At 39.3% G+C, this 22523-nt stretch overlaps 1 protein-coding gene across 1 annotated transcript in view; it reads right to left on the reverse strand.

Annotated features, from left to right (window-relative positions):
* Positions 1–1853: 1853 nt before the first annotated feature.
* PLEKHM3 (pleckstrin homology domain containing M3) overlaps positions 1854–22523 on the reverse strand; it is a 184925-nt gene continuing 164255 nt past the window's right edge. Inside the window, exon 8 of the mRNA XM_075180233.1 lies at positions 1854–4671. Within this exon, the coding sequence (XP_075036334.1) occupies positions 4494–4671 (178 nt within the window). The 3' untranslated portion in view covers positions 1854–4493. The remainder of the gene's footprint in view (positions 4672–22523) is intronic.

A 22523-nucleotide genomic window follows, 5' to 3' on the forward strand; every position in this document is an offset into this window, starting at 1 on the left:
GGTAAATAAAGTCAGTGTGTAACAAGGACTTATTGTGGCACAAGGTTTTTGCATAGTAATTTACCATACACTTGCCAATAAAGTAAGAGGACAACATTTCACGAGAATGAGTTAATTAACTCAATCTCTATTATGTTTTTTTTTGCAAGGAGACACAGCAACCAATAAGCAATTAGCTTTTTATCTGGCTTTTGAAGGTCAGACAATAAAAGCAAGTGTCTGATTGGTTGTTGGGTTAATGCAAATGTTGTCTCTAACTGCAAGATTGTCCACAACAACATTTTCTAGGTGCAACATTTGTTTGATTTAGCTTGCTGGGAAAAGTAAAAAAAAATATTTGACTATTATATACAGTTGAGTTAGTTTTAACACAAATTTACCCACCACTCTATCTGAATGCTCTGATGTCATGTATGTAAGGGTTTAGATTAATATTTCTGTGAAATAAACAACTGGGACATTGACTTTTAGCAGTCCATAAAAGTCAGCCTTAGATTTCCGTTGGTGTCTTAGGAATCCTGAGGTCCAGAATGCTGTAGATCATATTCCAAACCTAATCCCTCTCTCAACCAATCAAACAATCCTTCCTTACTTTTTATTTAGCATATGGGCATTGTTCAGCAAAGCAAGACCATTTTCAAATCTCTGTATTATGCAGCTTGCAGAATTATGGTTAGAGGCAGCAACAAGCTTCATATGAAGTTATCTGCTTATCCGGTTTAAAACGTCACCTAAAGCAAGGTATTCACCTTGTTTGACAGTCAATGTGGCCTAGTCGAAACCTATTACCACTTTTTTGTGTAATATACTGTATGTGAACCAGGAAATTTGGTTCTGGGAGCATTTCAAGTTAACAAATTCCACTGGTAATATAGGACAGATATAAAGATTCAGGAGACATGGGGGTTTCAAGGATGATAAGTTAACTGTGGATTATGATAAGATATAGACACAGCTTTAGGAAGACAATATATATAGATGACCCATTTCATGCCGGCTGCGTAGAATCAATAGAACAGAACTTCAATCTAACTAGGAAGCTCAACAGATTTGTTAACAGTACTTATTAAAGTATGTGTTGAACATCTTGATTATGCTGGAATTTTAACATTTTGATTCTCCGGACAATAGAGGTCATTTATGAAGGACAAAGTGCCCGCTTTGGATCTATTATGCACCTAGATTTCCTAGAACAAGGGTTTGCAGTACAAGATGGTGGTGATTGCATAAATCTGCACAGGTTGAGGGGACCAGTTGGACAAAGCGTGGGTGCATCATGCAAAGTACGGAGTAAGCACGTGTTGAGTCTTGCTGAGCAGTGCAGAAATTAGGTATTCTTATGCGAGATTGTTGAAATGAGTTAAAAGGGTGGTGGAAATTTATTTTAGGGGCATTCTTTACTGTGCTGAGAGACACACATTTATTTCCACTCCACAAAAGTAGTGAATTTTACCAGTTTGTGTCTCAATGTTGCACTTCAGCAATAAAGAGCATTTCTCGGCACACTCCAATAAATAGTTTGGGAGAAAAAATGAAAAGTTTATTTTTTATCTGATGTTTATACTTATGCATAATGCTCCTCTCCATCTCTTGACACCCCCCGATGCACTTCTAGCTTGCAGAGTCATCTAACGATGGCAGGGAAAAGGCATACAACTTGTGTTCTAGGTGTACCATCATACAATTTGAAGTGTGCTAGGTGTACCATCCAGGTGCAGTGATGCAAAACCAAGGCATTTTCTGGTACACATCAAGTGTGCTCCGTAAATGACTTCCACTGTATTCACATTTTGAAAAATACAATTACTATGGAAAATTAAACACATAAACACCAGACATTCTAAAGTTCACATATTTCATGCTTTTATTGAAACACCAACATTGAAACTTAGAATAGTTAAACCTCATCTTGGTTTAACTAAGATCCATTTAGCTGTTTAAGAGTTTGAAGCTTAAAGATACATTAGTACAAAGACAGCACTAATGCTCAGAAAAAGCAGCTGTCTTAAGTAGAATGAGAGCATTTAGTGATGTCTAAGTATGATCACATTTCTTTAGCATAATCCTCTTTATGCCTCCTCAAGCTCTTATGGGATCTCTAGTACAGAAAGAGTTAACTTTTTTTGTGTGTTGATGATTTGTACTGCACCCATGAGGTATTATAAGAGAGTAAATTCGATCTGAAGTTCAGCTAACACGTATCTGGGTATTGATTGCCAAACAATATGTAACACATATTTTAAATAGTATATCCTACTTATGCATAACACAATATACTGAGATACCAGTACATTGAACTAATCATGATTTAAAACTTTAGCTAATGGGATCATTATGTAAGAAGAATATAGTACTTCAGTGAGTTGGTGATTAATTTGTATTACATAACATTCCTGCTAACTTTTCTATGCAAAAATCTATTTTTGTACTAGTACTTATTTTTTGCAATACCCTTCACATTACCGATCTTTGAAGAACCGCTTGGGGAGAAATTTCCCAGCGCCTGCCTTCCCATGATGCTCCAGAGCTCGCAGTCTGGAGTTTGAATATAAACTCCTACAGATTGTCAATGAAGCGGATTGTCCAAGGTCTGTTGTCAGCCTTTATTTGCCGCAGTTTAGATTCCAACTTGAAGTTGTGATTCCTGAAACATGGGATTGCAGGTTCTACTGGATTTCAAAACCACAGCGAGTCTGGGCAAGGGCGCAGTTCTAATATGGGAGTTTAATTGGAAAAATAAATAAATTTGCTTGGAATTTTCATATAGTCATGTAACGGTACAGGTTACATTCTGGTGGACAGGACCATTACCCCTGTTTTTAGCATAAGAGACAACAATATTGCAAGGCCACTATGTTATCTTTAATCATAACACAGTACAACATTAGTGTTTGAGACTAGCTGAATAGCCAGTATAAGCCTTTGAACTATGTTCTAGATCAGACATGGCTAACCTGTGGCTCTCCAGGTGTGCAACGACAAGCCCCAGCATGCTTTGCCAGTATAAAGGCAGCCAATGGCTGGCAGGGCATTCTGGGACTTGCAGTTTCACAAACCAGGAGAGCCACAGGTTGGCCAGGCCTGTTCTAGATTAAAGGCATCATTACATTTAAATACCAGATAGAGAACACTATGCTTTGTAGTGTATATAGTACAATACAAAGTGATGTTATGAAGTATTTACCACCCTAGAGTTCCAATATTTGTACCATGCAGATTGAAGCCATACTAATGTCATTCTAAGTGTATTTATAAACAAAACATTAAATGCATTTCTGTTTAAATGGTCTTGATTAATACATTGTACAAAGATTGCTCTTGATTTGCTTTTTTGCAAAGAAAAAGAACAACAAAAGACAGCAATGTATTGTTCTTGGAAAAAAAATCCTTCTCCTTGATGGTTAGAGAAGAAAAGGGAACACATGAGAGTGCGTGTGGAACACCTGCGACACTTTTCATACAACACACCGTAATCTGAAACCTGACAAATACAATTAGGCTGAATCCTCTACAGGTTCTGATATCTTTTCATGGAACAAACATGACAACTACTTTGCAGCTAAACTGATTTTATTAAAGTCTTTGCAGGTCTGCACAATGTCCAGCAGGGGTGGGCAATTAGTGGCTAGTTGATCATCATGGGAAATGCAGTTCAGCGCCAGCAGGAGTGCTGAAGTTCTAATATACAGTTCTGTAATAAATAAGGTGACCTGTAATGTCCCAACAGCCAATAAATACAATGATTTCAATAGTCCTGTGTAACAATAAAAATGAAAACTGTAAATATATGTCTAGTCCCATTACACCAGATAAATTACTTTTCCACAATGTTAAACAGCGAATCATTAGCGATGGACACTGCATATGGTGATCATGAACAAGAAGATGGCATAATTTGATATTCCAGACAAGATGAAGTTGTCACTAGCTTTACAACAGGTATGGTGAAAGTGCGCAGAGTCAATATGTTGAATGTGCAAGGCTGGCATTTACATTGAGATACACAAGCACACATTTAGGTGCTGTTTCAACATGACTGCCGCTGTCCATTAGTTGCGCACATGCTCAGTACACACAAGAAAATCCCAGACCAGCAGCATGTTGTAGGCATCCATATGTGGGTGAGTGTGCAAAAAAGTAGTCACAATCGGGTACATTGCACCTGTCCATTATAAATAATTCCCACTATCTTATATATATATGTATAATCCTGGAAAAAGCATGTGCATGCAGTAAAATATCAATGACTTCTATTATGGCATATTCCCTTATTCTAGAGGTATGACTAAAGATGCCATAAAGTCAATTAATAACATTGATTAGAGGGAAAGCTAATATATGCAAGCTAGTTGAAATCTTCTTATGCAACATCTTAGCAGGTACCAACTATCATTTTGGCTATCAATTCTAATAGGGATATTGGTTTGGTTAGTTATGCAGCGTTTGGGAAGGGAAAGCGAACGCATTAATTTGGAGGTGTACACAGTCTGTGGTCATGTGCTCTGGTAAGACAGCTCAAACATATTGCAGGATTCATCCAGGCTGTCATCCACATTCAGCCTTTTCCAGAATGACTTTTGCTTCTTCTGCAGCTCCTTACGCACACACCTGGGACATGGGATGGTTTTCAATTTGCAGTCGGTGTGGAAGACAGCACCACAATTTTCACACCTGAAATAAAATAGAAAAATGGATTTATTATTACCATTTTACAAAACACAAACACACACACAACTCGTGGCGTATTCTGGAGCTATATAAATAAATTATTCATAATAATAATAATAATTCCTCATTTGCTGACACCAGGGAGTAAATATACCAAGTTGCGAGTTTCCGGCGAGTTTGAAAAGTGGATATGTTCCCTATAGCAACCAATCAGATTCTAGCTATAATTTTGTAGAATGTACTAAATAAAAGATAATTAGAATATGATTGGTTGCTACAGGAAACATCTCCACTTTTCAAAGTCGCCGGAAACTCACAGTTTGATACATTTACCCCCAGGAGTGCTCCTAAATGGGATCCTTCCTATACCAGAAAAAATAATCCCTTTCCACTGACTCATCTCTAGGGTTATGCCTTACCATTCTGCTGCATGAGAAAGCAACTGATAATGTAACATTAAACATTATTTGTTTAATGTTACATTACTTCATTATTTGTTTTAAACTCTAAGGGGGAATTCAAGTAGCCACGATGTTCCTCATAACACCACGGCTGAACATTTTTACTATTACTTAGGTAAAATCTCTGCTCATTTTTGTAAAAATCAGCTGAGATTTCTGTAAAAGTCCAATGGCCTCGATGTTCTGAGGTACATTATGGCTAATTGAATCCCTCCTCTGGAGCAAATCTTCAGTCTGGTTTTCTTTGTCTACTAAAAAAATATTTGTGAGGTTCCTGCTTCTGCAAAATAATATTATGATAATATATGGACTATGTTGTGTTTATATATGCAGTATATTTAAAATATTGTTCTTCGAGAGGAGAACACTGTGACTGAAAATTTTGTTTCTAATTCGATATATTACACAAATATATGTAAATAATTCCCATAAAGAATGAGCTCTGATGCACAAACTTCCATATTCATTAGGAAAATACGTGCATTATAAGGAATAACATACCCCCTACACTAAATTATTCTAAGTGAAGTGATCTAAGAGTTCCATAACCTATATAAAACCAGTCTGTTACTTTTATAATTACCTCTAATATCCTTATAATTTACAATAGGGGGTATATTATTCCATATATAAAATGATGATATAACAGACCTCCTGTTCATTATCTATTGCATACCGATGACAGAGATAGCTACACATTAGTTCAGCTAAATGCCTTGACTCCCACACTATCGTGGAAAATTACACAGTAGTGCTGAGGAGTGTTGTCATAGCAAAACAAGGAGGACCTACTGGACTACCATCTCTGTACTGTCACTGCTGTTTCCATTGTTGGCTGCTGGACCTACTAAGCTCAGCTGTCAGTGTCCAGGGCCACATACCTAAGTGGCAGAGGTTGCCTACACCAGCATGTGGGTGGCAAAGAAGCCTCCTCCTGGTCCACTGCTCTGGACCACCTGGGTATATTGCTCCTATCAACTGTCTAAATACCTACTCCACCTAATCCATTTTCATCCACATCTGCATATCACTCCACCATGAACCTACTCAATTAGTATTTTCAAATCTTTGCTTCTCTTTCCAGCATGCTATTTCTCCCTCTCCCATCACTGTTTATCCCTCAACACTTCCCTCCTTGTCTGCACCCATAAAATATTCTGCTAGCTCCACATTCAGCGATCTATGCATGCAACATCAAACCTCACAAACACAAATCATCCTCCCTTGTCCTCGTTTTCACCTTACCATGGCTGCTGGCAGCATCTTTTCGTGTGCACTCTGAAACGCAAGCTGTTTTTAGCAAGCTAGCACCCATTTATGATCTATTCATTTGAAAATAATTCACCCTCCTTGCAATTACATAAACCTGGATTAAATCCTCTGACATTAGGTCATTGAAGCTCTCTACTAAAGGGATTCTCCATCAGCCACACTCCTAGCTCCGGAGACAGAAAAGGTAGAGGAGGAGACATCTTAATTTCTCAATGCTGGACCTTCCAAGTCATACACCCTAAATGTTTCCTTTCTCTTTCCTTTTCTAGGATACACCTGTTTCTTATCGAAGACATAACCAAAACTCGCATGCTTTCTCTCATCATCTATCAAATTGTCTACTGCAATATTGGTCAGTCTGCCATTCCCCTCACTCATTAGTCCCTACTTCAGTCCTTGCTTAATTCCTTGGCAAGGCAGATCATACTCTCTTGCTACGTTACATACAGCTTGAACCTTATCTAGAAAAACTCTCCCTCACACTATCTCTGACTTGCATCTTGTCTCTTATCTGATAACTTTTAGTCTTGCATCCAAGACTACCCAAGTTACGCTTCTCACTTATGGAATCCATTATCACTCGTGATCAGACTCTCTCCAAAACTTCATATCCTTAAATGTTCCAAAAACCCATCTCTTTATTAGAGCCTAACCTACTGCCACCTATACTAGTAAAATTGGTACACCGTCACTGCTGTCCTAATCTCCACAATGAGTTACACTCACTCCTCTTGACTCTGCCATTTTCACACTCTCACGAGCAGTGCCCTCCTTATCCTTTGTTTTCATGTCTGCACTTATTTGCTCTACTTTGTATGTAATAATTACAAATTGCCCAAGTTCTTATAAATCACAGACCTATTTCACATTTGTAACTAATAAATTCATGAAACTTCAGTGTGTTTGTGAATGCCATTTACAGTTTCTTCACATAAAGAAAATTAAATAGTAGGATGTCTTATAGTGAAATTGTTATGGACAACAGAAGGTCAACGGATTGTATAGGAAACATATGTATATGGTTTGTAACTCTACTGTATATTTTCATTTACAGCAAAATTTAAAAAATAGTTATCTCTCTGGCATGGATTTTTTCTTCCCTGTTTTTGAAGAGATCAATGGAATAGTGTTCATTTTATCCTATCTTGTTAAATGTGCAACACATACTGCATCACACAAAATAAGCCCTTTTTATATCACAGGGATCTGGTAAGTGACCTAGATAGTGACAGTGCTAATGCAATGTCAGATTGCTGCATGGTGTAAAAAGAAGGGCAAATACACATGACATTGTCCTACTAGGCAGATGGATAGCAAATAGCTGTTAATTGGCTCTACTTTGTATAATGGAAAGTAAATAGATTTTGGCTTGTGCTAGGAAGGGTTCTAATAGACAGCAAATAGACATCAATTTGCTTCACTGGAAATAATAAGACACAGTCTTTAGTTTGCTCTGTTACTCCTAACACTTTGGGATTAGATGACAATTTACTGGAATAAGGCCAGCGGAAGGCAATAGTAAAAACACGTAAACATTCAAACTCTTGGTCCAAAGATAAGTGATGGTTTCAAATAATTGAGATCATTTTTATCACAATCAAGGTGTGTTTTTACAGTCTCTGTGAAAGAGAAAAGTAAAACAGGTATAATACTGGGCAAATCCTGCTAAATTAACGAAACATTTGTGCACTTGTACATTTCTGCTACAGCTGGTGTAAATCTAAACTTATTAAACATTTACAGTTTATATATTATCACTGTTTATTTTTTAGCTATCAAGAGGCTGGCTGCCATTAGAATCTGCAAAGTGCAAAGACAGAGGTTGCTCAACTGATGTGATATTGATGGTGTACATGCGGATGGACAGAGACATTTTAGGCAAGTGTAAAAGGAGTTTCTTGCCTTTAATAAAGCCCATTTAAAAAGAAATAGAAAAAAGTGTGATGCATGGTGTAATTTCTTATACAAACAGATCAAAAGAGCTGCTAGATATTACACAACACATTAATTCAATGTATATGGGACAGGACCACAATATTTTCCACTTTATCTATATCAATCCAGGAGGACACTGCGAGAGTGGTAGTAAAGGAAGCCCTGGGCAATTTAACTTATCTCCACTGTAACCCCTCTGTCACTGATCTCCTCATACAGTAACTGAAGGTAGAAGTACACTTGATGATAATTTGTCCAATCACTGTGCACTCATTCAATAAGTGGCACAGCAATTTACTGATGGTAAGTGGGAGGTGATCGTAAGTATCTGGTTTGCATAGAATTATCACAGTTTAACAAATCCACTATTTTTTTCTAAATAAAAATGAATAGTCAAAACGAAACTTTAAAAATATATATTTTTTTTTGCTACATCTAACATAAGAGTAGCAAAATCATGGTGAAATGAAGTGCAAATCAATTTTCACAGTGAACAAGCCATTTTGCAGAGATGCAAAGATCCAGCAACACTCATTGAGTTCCATTTTTGCACCCAAATACGGAATGAGGCAAATATTTAACTAGACACTTATGACAATTTTGCAAATTTCTGGTAATATTCTAACAATTCTGGTAGAAATGAGCAAAGTTGTAGTGAAGTGTCACGCAAACCAAGTTTTGTAGTGGAAAAGGCTGTTTAGCTGTTTCTCCACTTATGCAATCTTCGAGATTATCATCACTGTATTTTTTAAATTTGCATTTTTCAGAATGTATGGTCTATGAACAGAGCTGGAACAACAATGGTCAATGAATTTTGCTGGGTGGCATGGTTACGGTAGGACTGGGAACACTCAAGGCCAAATCCCGCAATTGAAACGTGCAGTGTTTGATGGGCGAAATACGGAATCATGCAAACATTTTGTGGAACAGTTTTGAAAGATTTGCTTATCTCTCCATTCTGGGTGTTAATAATGGCCTATGTGCAAACACTCAACCAAAGTCAAATATGGGGTTAGTAGCTGCAGTGCTTATGAAATTACTTTAGGCAGGAATGTGCTCACCAAATAGCTGCCCACTTTCCTTGGCATTGAAATATTTGTAGGAAGAGATAGTTAAGCAGGTTAATTAATGAGTAGATGTAAACATGGAAAAATACAGTGTTAAAATGGCATTAATCAAGCCTTTATCACACTAATTTGCCACACTGGTGATTTGTATTGACATGAATGCAGCTGTGCAGTAATATGTGAAGGTGGAATGACTAATTACTGTGATAGTAGAATCAGTTCTGTGTTCTTTTTCTGACACACCCTCCCTCTTGGCTGATACCTCTGCTTCTTATCAACAGACTTTACAGCAACTGACTCCTATAAAATGGCTGGGCTGTCTAGATGCACCTGCTACTTCTATCCAAAGGTCTGTACTCAGGAAAGGAAATAAAAGATAAAAGTGAACAATTGCAAAATAAAAACACCCAGACAAGGAACATAAGTCATGGATCTTGCCACTTATTAACTTGGGCAGGTGAGGGAGTAACATAATATTCCATATTCTTTTTAAAACCAAGTGCATAAAAATACAGTCAATACTGTGTTTTGTCAAAGTGGATGTTAAAAGAGACGTGCGAAATTGGAATGTAATACATGTAGAGGTTTATTAGTGTTGTTTATTGCGGCTCAGAGTTTTGAGCAAAAATCATCAGAGAAATTACCGTAGTAACGGTAATAGTGCACAGCCGCGTTGTTCTAAAGAACAATGCATCTAATTGAATCTGCCCCTTGGTATTGATATTTATATTCTTTAGGTGGAATTCTCCTTATTTTATTAGTGTGGTTACTAGTCTACACAGTCAACATGGTTTTACCTTTATAATGTTTCCATTATGTTTTTGCTATTAAGTTAATCATTACAATGATTTGTTCACTTAAACCTTCCTAATATTATATACTTTGCCCTGTGTGCTAGACATTTAACAGCTTAATGAAAGAAAGCATTTAGAATATATTCAGAAAAGGCTATGATCATATCAAATATCAGAATTTCTGGTTGGCCTAAAAGTGTTCCCCAAATTGTAAATAAAGCATACTTGCCTACTTTGGGCAAGTTCTTTCCGGGAGGGGGCATGGCATGGCCCTGCCCCTGCGACATAAATGTCGTTTTGTCGCGGGGGTGGGGCCTAAATGACGCGATTCGCGTCATTTTGTGACGACAGTAGCAGGATGCGGGAGATTTGCCAGCTCTCCCGGGAGTCCGTGAGACAGACCCGAATTTCGTGAGTCTCCCGGACATTTTGGGAGAGTTGGCAAGTATGAAATAAAGTTATCAGCTTTGTTCTATGTTACAATCCTTCAGCCCAAAGCCATAAACACACTTGCCACACTTTTAATTAATGTTTAACAAGTTTATTACACTGTGTTATAGGCCAGTAAACTGCTGTATCCAGAACTGAGCTAGTGAATAACATGTAACAGAGTTGTTTTCCCGCCAAAAGCAAGCCCCGCGAAAATGGCAGGGCTAAAGTCTAAAGAATAAACTTGTATGTTGAAATCAACCAGGTAGGTGGAAATCTACCCTGAAGGCTAAACAGATTACAGATCAATTCAGGTCAGACAATTCAGGATGGTAAAAGCAAACCATGAATACAATATAAGTTATATAGTAACCATGCCAATAAAAGGTATAGGGTGGTATCTAGGGTCACTATGTGTTTACAAGATAAGCAGATGTAGGGAGAAAGTACTAGTACCTTCAAGGTTGAAGCAAGCTGGTTCCCTCTGCTTTCTTCTGGAACAAGTTAAAAATTTCCACTGCCAGAATGCTAATTCTTTAGTACTTATTTTGTATGCTGTGCAATATAAGACTTATTTAAGAACATATTTGTATATTGAAATACAATATTATTATAATCATGTTTACTACTGCAAAACTCCTTCCTTACACGGCCCTCTTTGCAGTGTCTCAAGCTTGTAAAGCTTTCTTGCACATTGTTTGTGTGTAGAACAACTCTGATTGCAAATAGCAAACACGTTGAACAGACAGTGTGTGTTAGATATACAGTACAGTGAAAAAGTAAATTTTCCACAGGGAATGTTATCAGATTTTCATCCACAAGCTAATATTAAAAAAAATAGACAGTGAGGGTCGATTTTGAGTGAGAAGCACGCAGGGCCGGTGCTAGGGTCCTTGGCGCCCTAGGCACACTTTCACATCCGCACGCCCCCCCTCCCCACGTCTTTCCTTACCTATACTTGCCGCCATAAAGCTGCTCCTCTCTGCTCCATCTCCTCCCCTCCACTCACTGACACTGTCGGGCCGTGATGATGATGTCATGCCCGACAGACAGTGAATGGAGGGGAGAAGATGGAGCAGAGAGGCGGCGGTGGTGATCCATAGCCCCTTCTCCCTCCCTGTGGATTTATCGGAAGCTGTGCGGCGGCTGTGGAAGGTATGGTCAGCGGTCGCCCGGCGCCCTAGGCAACTGCCTAACTTTGCCTAATGGGAGCGCCGGGCCTGGAAGCACGTATATCTGCATAGTATATATTTACGGTTATTCAGACCTGTGAACTTTTGGCACTTAGGATTCTCTACAGCTGAAGAGGTGTGTCAGTGAAGGGAAGGGGTGTTGTAATGTAAGTACAGTAAGGGCACGCTAGAGAAATTTTGTACGAATGCAGACTGGGATGTAATTGCATTGTTTTATTTGCGTGTGGTCAGGGACAGGTGTAAGTGACGAACCCCCAAACTAGTAAGCAGCTTGTAATTAAGAGATTTATGTATGATTCACAGACGCTTTTTGAGTCTTTAGTAGTTGCCCTGTATTAGTTGTGCTGTATTGGCTAGGTTATTCAGGCAATTGCGCTACATAAAATAAAAGGTTTTTTTGTACATGTTCATAAGTTGAAAATAAGTGTCTGACGGGCGTGTCTGTTGTCTAGAGAACGCATCTAGTACTCACTCAGATCTGGATGCATCTTCAACTCTGAATACAGTGTGCAAAGGGCCGCAATCAGGGGGGTACAGGGAGAACAGCAATATGGGCACCCCACAGCTCTAGGCCCAAACAAATGTATTAGGGGAGGAGGGGCTCCGCAGTGAATTAAGAGGCGAGGTAGACCCTATTACTAGGCTGCTATTGTAAAATGTAAAAACTAGGATATTGTAAAATGAGAGTGGAATGAAAAAAGGAAGGAGGGGCTCTGCCTATTACATTTGTACTGGGCACTGCAATTTCTGGTGGTAGCACTGAGTGTACATACTCAGACTTTTTCAATTTCAAGTAATGCTTCCGTTCCACTCTGAATCAGGCCCTAAGTTAACAAATACGACAAAATCAGTCTTTTGATATTGTGATCAACAAGAAGAGAAAGGTATATCTTACTTATAATCGTCACTGGGACAGTCGTTCATTGGATACACTGGCCCAGTATGAGGAAAATTAAAAATTGCTCCAAAATTGTATCTCTGATCACTATGATAAGGAATGCCAATCAAAGGGCAAAAATTGTGATTAGATTAATAAACAGAACCCTAAATCTGGATTTTGACTAGACTATTCCAAAACTCTAAATTTCTTGTGCTTAAACCAGTGTAAACTTGATTGCGTCTTATGGATTAATGTCTTGTCGCCTGACCTGGCCACAATATGTCTTTGTCTCATTGACAGTTGTCCTGACATTCTTGAATTCATGGCTCCTTCAATGATGGCAAGTCAGCTAGGTCCAAGTCAAGAATGCGTAAACCGTGTGTAATGTATATCACAAGTTATTTAATTAACCTATAGAACTAAAGGTCTGGTAATCACCTACAGTAGCCCATGTACCCCATAGACCTATATATTTTAACCATTACTCAGTTGACCTGGGGTCATTGTATAGATTTATATTCATAAACTGGTGTATACAAAGGAAAAGATATGCTGAAGACTAGTACCCTGAGTCAACACAGAGTGAAAACCTGACAAACAAATGAAAACTGAATACAAATGACAGAATAGGCAGATACAATCCAAAATATTAGCATGATGCAAACAGAACAGTAGAGAACACAAACCATGGTTGGCACAGGTGGCAGACAAGAATAAACAAGCAGGACAAAAAGTCCAGCAGACAACAAAACAGTACAAAGATAGCTGTAATAGTATATCTCACAGCGCTAATCGAATAAAACACACGAGTTCATTAGGATCACAATAAATGAATCACTGTAACAAACAAATTCAATACAGTCAGCCATGTCCTCACAGTGCTGATTAGTGATGCTAAGCACCTAAATGACATGGGTAAGTAATATTAAGGCAATCAGTGTAAATAGACTGAGATGTATTGATCCCAACATCTGTTCATAATGTTGACACCATGCACTACCACCACCAAACTTGCCCATTTGTATGAGGTTCTTACGGTAGAAAGTAGAGTTCTATTTCCTACAAATATAACAGAGCCCTTGTTGACTAAAAATGTCCACTTTTGGTTCTCCACTTTGTAGGTCACCGTTGCACAACTCTTGAGGAAAAGCCAGATGAATTTCAGCAAAATTGAAGTAAGCACTCATGTTCTCATTAGTGGTAAGTGCTGTCATACACCACTCGGAAGACTGACTTCTATTCCAAACTTTCACCATTTGGACTACAGTATATAACTGTGACTGTGGTTCAGTGAAGCCCTGAAGCAATATAAATAACCTTATAACCCTTTCCAGAATAACAGTCATCAACACCGTTTTAGAAGACACGCAATAACTTTTTAAAATTATGATATCTCTATAGAACTGCTCTGTGTGTGACAACTTCACTCTGATGGTAAGAGCCTATGTTACTGAAATTTACAGTGGAGGAGGCAAACGTAAATAAAGCCTGATAGTTATCTAAGTATGTAATCGCTGACCTTAATTATCACTCTAATTTGGTTGAGTTGACCAATGGGGCAGTCATTTTCACATCTGAAGATTATATGTTTGATTACCTTGTACAATTATTTAAGTGTAAAATGTTGCATTAAGACCTGCATCAATAGCTGGTCAATAGCTTGATTGGTGGATCGACATACAATCAATGGAAGTCCTGTAGCTAGACATAGACTAGTGAAAGAGGTCAACAGAGGCTTGTACACAGTAACACACAGGCTGCAGTCAGTGAACTAAATGCAGATTACAACAGTGATGTAAAAAGAGGTAAACCAGAATGTGCAACTCCTGGCAATGGATGGAGTAAGGCAGTCGATGGCCCCACCCCACCAAGTCCCACTGCTGTTTGCAAAAAAGAGGGTGGACTTGGAGTGGTGTGATGGCTTCCAATCCCTACTATTTCACAGACTGCATATCATTGGAACATTTGTGTTCTGTTTTCTTGAGGCATTAAAGCCCTTTTTTTGTTCATTTATTTGTATATCTTTCTAGAACTGTTATTATTCTAATATGCTTTGCTTTGAGTGGTTTATATTTGTTATGCATAAATATATGTGTGTTTGATATAGTATAGATACTGTATTTCTCATACATGGGTTTGAGAGTCGTGGGTTACAGTCGTGTGGCATTTTAGTGTGCTTAAACGATTTCTTGTTGCATTGCTGAACATACTGTGATGAGCTTAAGGGTGTTTTCAAGATTACTAGTGTAGAAACCCAGATTCACAAACATTTATTTACAAACTGCAAACCTATTTTAGTGCAAGTGCGCCTAGTTTTATGTAGTTTATGGATTTTCTGATCAATATGGTGATGTCTGTGAGCGTATGAAAGTTTATTCTGACACACTGAGTTGGGGAGGATCGAGTACGTTCTTTGCTTAGTTGTGGATTAGGCTCACTTAGTACAGAAATGTGATTACATTTTGTGAGACAGGATTATTTAAATAAGATCAAGGAGTGAAGAGGGCTCATTTACAGTTGTACTTCCCTGATTTCAGGAGGGAGCACAGCCATGTCCACTCCCCAAATGGAACTGAATTCTGTGCAACCTCTGATATTTCACGCATTTGAGTCTCATCGCTATACTTATTGGATACATGTTGCACTTTTCTGGGAAAGTACAGTTCTAATGGGGCATTCTTGGGTTAGTGAGAGGTCTCTGTGGCTTATATGGATGGGAAGATCATGGGGACATTTTTAAGTGGGGGTCTGAGGACATGTAGGGGTGTGGAGGTAATTTTTTAATCTTTTTATTTTATTTTTAGGAGTGGTGAGCTGGGAAGAGGTAAGAGGAAGAGAGAATTGAGCAAAGTAGGCAAGAGGATGATGTATATATTTGTGTGTGTAAAACTGTATTTATTGCTCAGTTCAAGGGTAATGTATGACTTGAAATGTATCTTTATGCCCATCACTGATTTATTATTATGCAGCGATATTACAGATTTTCTATTGCCGATTATTGCAGCAAAGGAAAATCTGTTATTGCTGCTAATTACTGATAACATATCGCCAGAGCAGCTCAGAGACACTGACTGGCAGTGGTAAGAATAGACATTATTTCTCCGGGCCAGTGTTGGTGTCTCAGTGAATGCCTAGCCAGCTTGACGGTTCGCACTTACGCAATTAAACTGAAAGCCCTGATTTAAGATTACAGTTCCATTTGTCAACAAATAAATAAAATATTAATATATAATAAAGTATTTTTCTATGAATATCTGCTGCTGTTGCTATCCTGCAATGGCAAAAAGAGGATAGGGAAGCTTTCACCGGAAAAGTACGGGCAGCCTTTGACAGTCGAGGGAGAACCCCCATCTCCAATGAAAACAGGACTTTCTCCCTTTAGTTATAAATCAAGCATTATTCTAGGAGAAAAAGTTTTTGGTAATGAAAGGGGTGGTTCTGAGGAAGTAGGAGGTTGGACTATGTGACATGATGTGATATTTACACTTTTGCACAGTGCACCTCTTCAGATTTTTACACCTCTCTGTAAAGGTAGGTGCACTAGTTTGCGGAGGCCGGCATTTGGTGAATCATCTAGGCCCACCATTGCAAAATGAAGTTATAAATGAGGTACAATGTCTGCCTGTTTAGTAGCACCTTCCTCCCTCCTAATATTGCAACCTGTTGCAGAGGGATGAAAGAGAACATGTTAGACATATCTAGATAACTGTAAACGTCTACTCTTCAACAGACATTGCTTAACAGCGAAGCAGAGGGACATGATATAATGGACTACACGACTTTTATAGATGTAACTAAGATGAACATAATTAGATATTAAACCAGCACTTAACGTTTGACTAGTTATTTGGCAGTAATTTTGCCTTTAGTTTCACGCACTCGATTTATAGGTACCGTAACTATATTTTATGTGCACAGTGAAACATGGGTATGATTACAGGAGAAGCGCTGCATTAGTACTTGCCTTTTAATAGGTAAACATTACATGTTTTTCACATGCAGCACTCACATTTCTGCTTATAATGTCAGTAGAAAAAATTAATTTTCTTGGCTAAAAAGTAAGGTGTGATTTAAAGCAGTCAACTCATGCCTGCAATTGTGTCCTTCTATTTCATAATTCACTGGCCTAATTTCAAGTACTTGCTCCTCCCATGACAAGACCTGTAATTTTTTACAGGTATCTGGGACTGGCATTTATAGCTTATCTTCTAAGCTATAAATGCAAGCTCATTTTCTTGTTTTATAGCTGGGCAGGATGTGACAGGATAACTTAGCAGGGGTTTCTAAAAGCCGCTAATTAGCTGTGCTGATTCTGTTTGGTTTGGAACCATTTAGTAACAAAAGAATGTGTCATACTGATTAAGTGAGCACAGGGGTATGTCATGTGTGTGTACTGAGTCCCAGGTGAGTGCATGAGCTAGGTATTCTGTTTGCTTAAGGTCTGACACAAATAAATGCACTGCAAACACGTGGATTGGTAATAGACTATTCAATTCAGAGGGGATACAATGTAATGTGTTCCTAGCTCATCTCCCACCACCCAACCAACAATGAATGAAAAATGAGCTGTCTGAACATGGACCATCTCTCATAATTTAAAGAACAACTGCAAACAGACACAGCTGAAGCATTTTCTCTTGTTGACAAAGTGAATATGTCCACGGAAAAAAATGCTGTTTGCACACCAAGCACTCGACGTTAGCAAGGCTTTCTGGGTATTGGATAACTCAATGAAAGTAACTATTACTCATTTCTTCACTATTTAAATGGACTATGGAGAGGAACATTTATTTGTATCTTACATTTGCCTCACTGAAGCCTCATCGTAGAGATTAATGAAATTTTGAAAAGTATTCTACTTCAAAACTTGATTTGTGTAAAATTTTACCATAACTTTGCTTATCTCCACTACAAAGACTTCATCCTGGATATGGGTTTTGGTCTATTCTGTCGTGCACAAGAATGTGTTCCTAGTGTTATTAAATATGGGATAATGTAACTCAGAGGCAGAACTAGCGAGCTGTAGGCACCAGTGCACTGAGGCTGGGAGGAGAGAACCGGGGCCCCCGACCCTCTACATCTGTCATGCAGTGGGCTCCATTAGCTCCGCTGCACGCCCACTGCAGCACCAATGGTAGTTCTGCTACTGATGTAACCCCAGATCTTTATTATGAGGATATTAAAAGTCTTTGAAGAGTTGTGGAACTATATACAGATATAAAGAACTCTGAGATAACTTATCTATAACCATTTAAACAGGGGTTACATTACTCGTGATGATACACAAGTTTTAACAAAATAAAATATGTTCTTTTGCACACAGGTACAGAATAACACACAGATTCACGAACACTTCCTTACAACACAGGTTGAATCCTTGAACTTCGAAATCCCTGCAGCCATGAACTGAGCGAGGAGGAAGGAATTCACGTTACCCTTTGCTTAAGATATAGGAAAAAAAGGCACATCTGCTCATTTTTAAGGGAGTGCAATTTTTTGTATGTTAATTCAGTGCTCAAAGTGGGCCGTTATCCCTTACCATCACTCCTCCCACTGCTGTGATTGACTGATTGGCACCTCTATGTGCTGAGTGTTATCTCTACCCCCTGACAGTCTCCCTCCTCTTCCTGTACAATCATACCTCTAATTGCTTTGCTTCCATGAACTGCTCTTCCTCCTGGACAAGACAATCCAAGCACTGTGGATATGTCTGATCATCGGGGGCCACTGCCACCAGCGCTCAGCATTGGCACTGCCCTGTCGTCTTCCAGGCACCGTGCCCAGATAGATGGACATGCAGGCTTACCTCCCACCACTGGCGGATCCAGGGGGTGCGGGCGATCAGAGCAATCATTTCCCCTAAGAAGAGCTTGCTGCATGCGGTTGAACACTGTGTGCAGGTCCGTTCAGCAGAGACAGGCAGACAGAGAGTCCTGTCCGGCTGCTCTGATTGTGTTTTAAATCAGAGCAGCCGGGCAGCATACTCTCCCTGCCTGTCTCTGCGGAACAGACCTGGACGCAGTGTGCATGCTTAGCTGTCAAAAGGGCAGGGACTAAATCGCCCCCCACTTCCCCTAAATTGCCTTCCCGTAAAACAGAATTCTAGATCCGTCCCTGCCTCCCGCCACAGTCAATCTCGGGTCCTCACTTTCCCATGCGCTTATTTTACCACCACTCGAGTGACTGTGAGCAGGGATCGCCAGCAGCTGTGAAGCCCTGCTGTGCACCGTCGATTGGTAGCAGTGTGTTAACGCTCTGCATGCAATCTGCACTGTCTGCTGCTGCTTTCAATGTGAGCTGGTGCTCCAACTATGTATCTGTATGTAGGTGGGTGCAGACAAGCAGAGGACCCACATTAATACTTCTACACCTCAGCCTAGTTCCTTCCACAAAGCACCATGCTGCCTTAGGCCACAACTTGCAGGAAGCCGGCTGCTACTAGAGATGTTTACTGATCCCTGTGTTTTGGTTCTGTTGTTTTTCGAAAAATCGCTAAAATATGCTATATTCACATAATTGTGCTCTTTTTTAGTCCAACATTATTATTAACCTCAGTAACACTAATTTCCATTCAATTTTGACCACCTCACAGGTCACAATATTATTTTCATATACTTTCGGCCAAAGACTGCAGCGAGCTGGCTGGATGCTAAGAGACAGAGCAATGACACAAACACACGGCAGTTCATAGCACATCTAGATGAATCAAATTCAGCAGCAGGAAAAGCAGAAGCATATACCCAACAAAGCCAGATTTTTCAGAGGCAGGCTACTCTATATATCACTGGTTACACTATTAGGCATACCGCTTAATTACAAATTCCACGAGGAAGGCTATTACCGGCAATTACATCAAAGTACAGAGACATCTGTAATGGTGGATTCCAGCGGGGATCAATTAGTATTGTGTGTGGATGATGACAGTGTAGATTGAAGGTGCTGGGATCTAGCTGAGAGAAGTGAGCTAGCTGATGCTGGTATGCTTGTTAATATTTTGGGTAGAATGGCATGTTGGCAATTTTATGTTTTTCTACAATAAACTTTCACCTTTATTAGAGGGGTGTTTTTTTTCTTTAAAAAGGTAAAAGCTTTTTTTTTTTAACATTTTTGTTTCCCTGACATAAAACCACTATGCACTTGAACATAGGCTTTAGCAGATGACATAGAGGGATTAGTATCATCATGATGACTGGTGCCAGCCACTGCTTGGTGCCCCTGGTCTTCTGTGGACTGATGTAAATCCATATCAATGGCACACAGCAATGTGACTGGAGAGTGACAAGAACAATGTGACTGAAGACTGGAGAGTGACAAGAACAATGCTACCCCTTCTGTTTCTGTATGAGCAATGGCACAGAGAAATGTCAATGGAGACTTTCAAGAACACTGTCACCCCTATTATTTCTGTTTCATCACTGATAATGAACAATGACAAGTAGACCGTAGACTGGCAGGAACACTGCCACCTCTCTTGTTTCTGTGTGAGCTATGGCACAGTACAATGCCACTGGAGGCTTTTAAGAATACTGCCAGCCCTATTACTTCTGTTACAGCAATGAAAACTGCCACCTCTCCTGTTTCTGTGTGAGCTATAACTTTGTAGAATGTCACTAGAGACTTTGAAGAATACTGTCAACCCTTCTCTTTAACTTTCATTAATGACGCTGCCCAACTGCACTGGAGACTGCGAATAACCTTGCTACCCCTTATGTGTCTCTCTGTGAAATGGCGCCGGATCTCCGAGGAGGGCAGTACTTATAGAATCCAAAACTCGCTAGATCCGACGACACAACAATGATGTTTTGCCTCGTTTTCAGTTCCAAGAGTGTCAGAAAGTATTGAGTCCGCACGGCTCGGTACTCGGATCTCCGATGTTCTGGTGGGCTCGGTTTTCGGGAAACTGAACCTGAGCATCTCTAACTGCTACATCCAAAAAGCAGATCCCTCTGGTCATTACCCTGTTCCAGGCTGGCTTTGGGGCCCCTGATTGTTAGGTGGCTAAGTAACATAACATTATCAGGAAGTCAGTATTATTAGTATTTAAGTCATCACTGGCTATACACAGTATATGTAACAATATTTGATATGTGGATACATCAAATATTATGTCTAATACATCCCACATGAAAATTAATTTATGAACTGTAAAATGTGTCAACCTGCAATTCTTATTTATGTGATCTGCACATCTCCTTTGTTCTCGATCCTCTACTCTGCCTCACCCTCTTCTCCCTCCTATTTTACCTTACCTCCCCCTGTCTCCCTTCTTTTACATCTTACCTGCCCATGAATGTAAGCTCGCACGGCCAGAGCCCATTACCATGTTTCATGTCTGTTCACATTCCATATTCCTAGCAGTTCTATATTTACTAAAGTCGGGTTTGAAAAAGTGGAGGTGTTGCCTATAGCAACCAATCAGATTCTAGCTGTCATTTTGTAGAATGTACTAAATAAATAACTAGAATCTGATTGGTTGCTATAGGCAACAGCTCCACTTTTTCAAATCCGCAGTTTAATAAATCTAGCCACTAGTGTCATGGTTCTATATACTATGCGATTGGTTCTGTTCATTTTAGCCAAACATTTATTATTCTGCCTATATGTACCCATGTTATTATGTTTGCTCTTTTCATATATGTTTTATCTGCAAGATTATGTCAGGTGCTACAGAATCTGTGGTGCTATTCAAATAAATGTTGGTGATGATTATAATGTTATGTGGGGTCTGAGGGAAATCTAAATCAAATTCCATTCACATTTCCCATACCAACACTTCGTAGTGTATAGTCTGATGTGGCTAGATAGTAATGGGCCTATTTATCAAGTATCATATTTTTTTACCTGACATTTACCTATGCCTTTTGTTGGCTGTCCTGGCGAATAAGTTCATACAGGCACACACAGCGAGCTCACAGAAGAAGGCTTAATTTATCCGGGATCCTGCTAATAAAACTGCTCACACTGACAAGTGGACGGCTATAGGAGGCTTGGGAATTTCAGGAGCAGGGCTGAGGTGATCAGGTAACCACCCAGAGTGGTAGGTAAAATGCTACTGTCATGCAGATGTCAATAACTCCAGCAACAAGCAACAGATTACCTCCTGTGAGGTGTGATCAATGTGATCAGTGAGTTGGTCAGGAGGGATACTCTGATGATAACAGAGTGCTTGCTATTTTGGCAATAGGCGCTGGTCAAGCTGGACAGAAGTCTCCCATAGCAGTGGCTGAGAGAGTAGCTTGCAGCCTTCCAGAGAGGAATATTAAAAGATCCCTCTACTCTGTATCCAGCTGGCCTTTACAATGAGGAAAAAGCTGCCATCCTCAGAAAGCACTATCAATCGTGGACTTGTTAAATAGGGCCGGCTCGCAGTCCTCATAAACAATAATGGGGACAGCTTTTGCAATCATAAGTTTACTGAAGGCTGCAGAAATCTCTGAAATCTATGGTGATTCCATTTTAATAAATAGGTATAGTACTTAATAATGCAGTGATAGTGTGAAAAAGTCTGTTTTCGCAAGGTTTACTGCATAGTACATGGATCTTAGGCATACAAAACACTGGCTGCTGTTCTAGAATGATAGGTTGATCATAAGGGGTTATACAAAAGGTGAGCAAAAGCATTGGGCTACTGCAAACAGGCCCTGTAAATGTTTTATGGGGTTATGTAAGTGATACCAAGATACACTGTTACTCTATGATTCAGGTATGCATGGTAATTTTACCAGATTTATTATTACCATACCACATTTGTGCAACAAAATCTTCTGCCACATCAGAGGTGGGTGAAGTGAGCTCTAATTTTAGGACATAGCTGCTTTGTAGGT

The sequence above is a fragment of the Mixophyes fleayi genome, chromosome 7, assembly GCF_038048845.1.
Source record: "Mixophyes fleayi isolate aMixFle1 chromosome 7, aMixFle1.hap1, whole genome shotgun sequence".
Lineage (NCBI taxonomy): Eukaryota > Metazoa > Chordata > Amphibia > Anura > Limnodynastidae > Mixophyes > Mixophyes fleayi.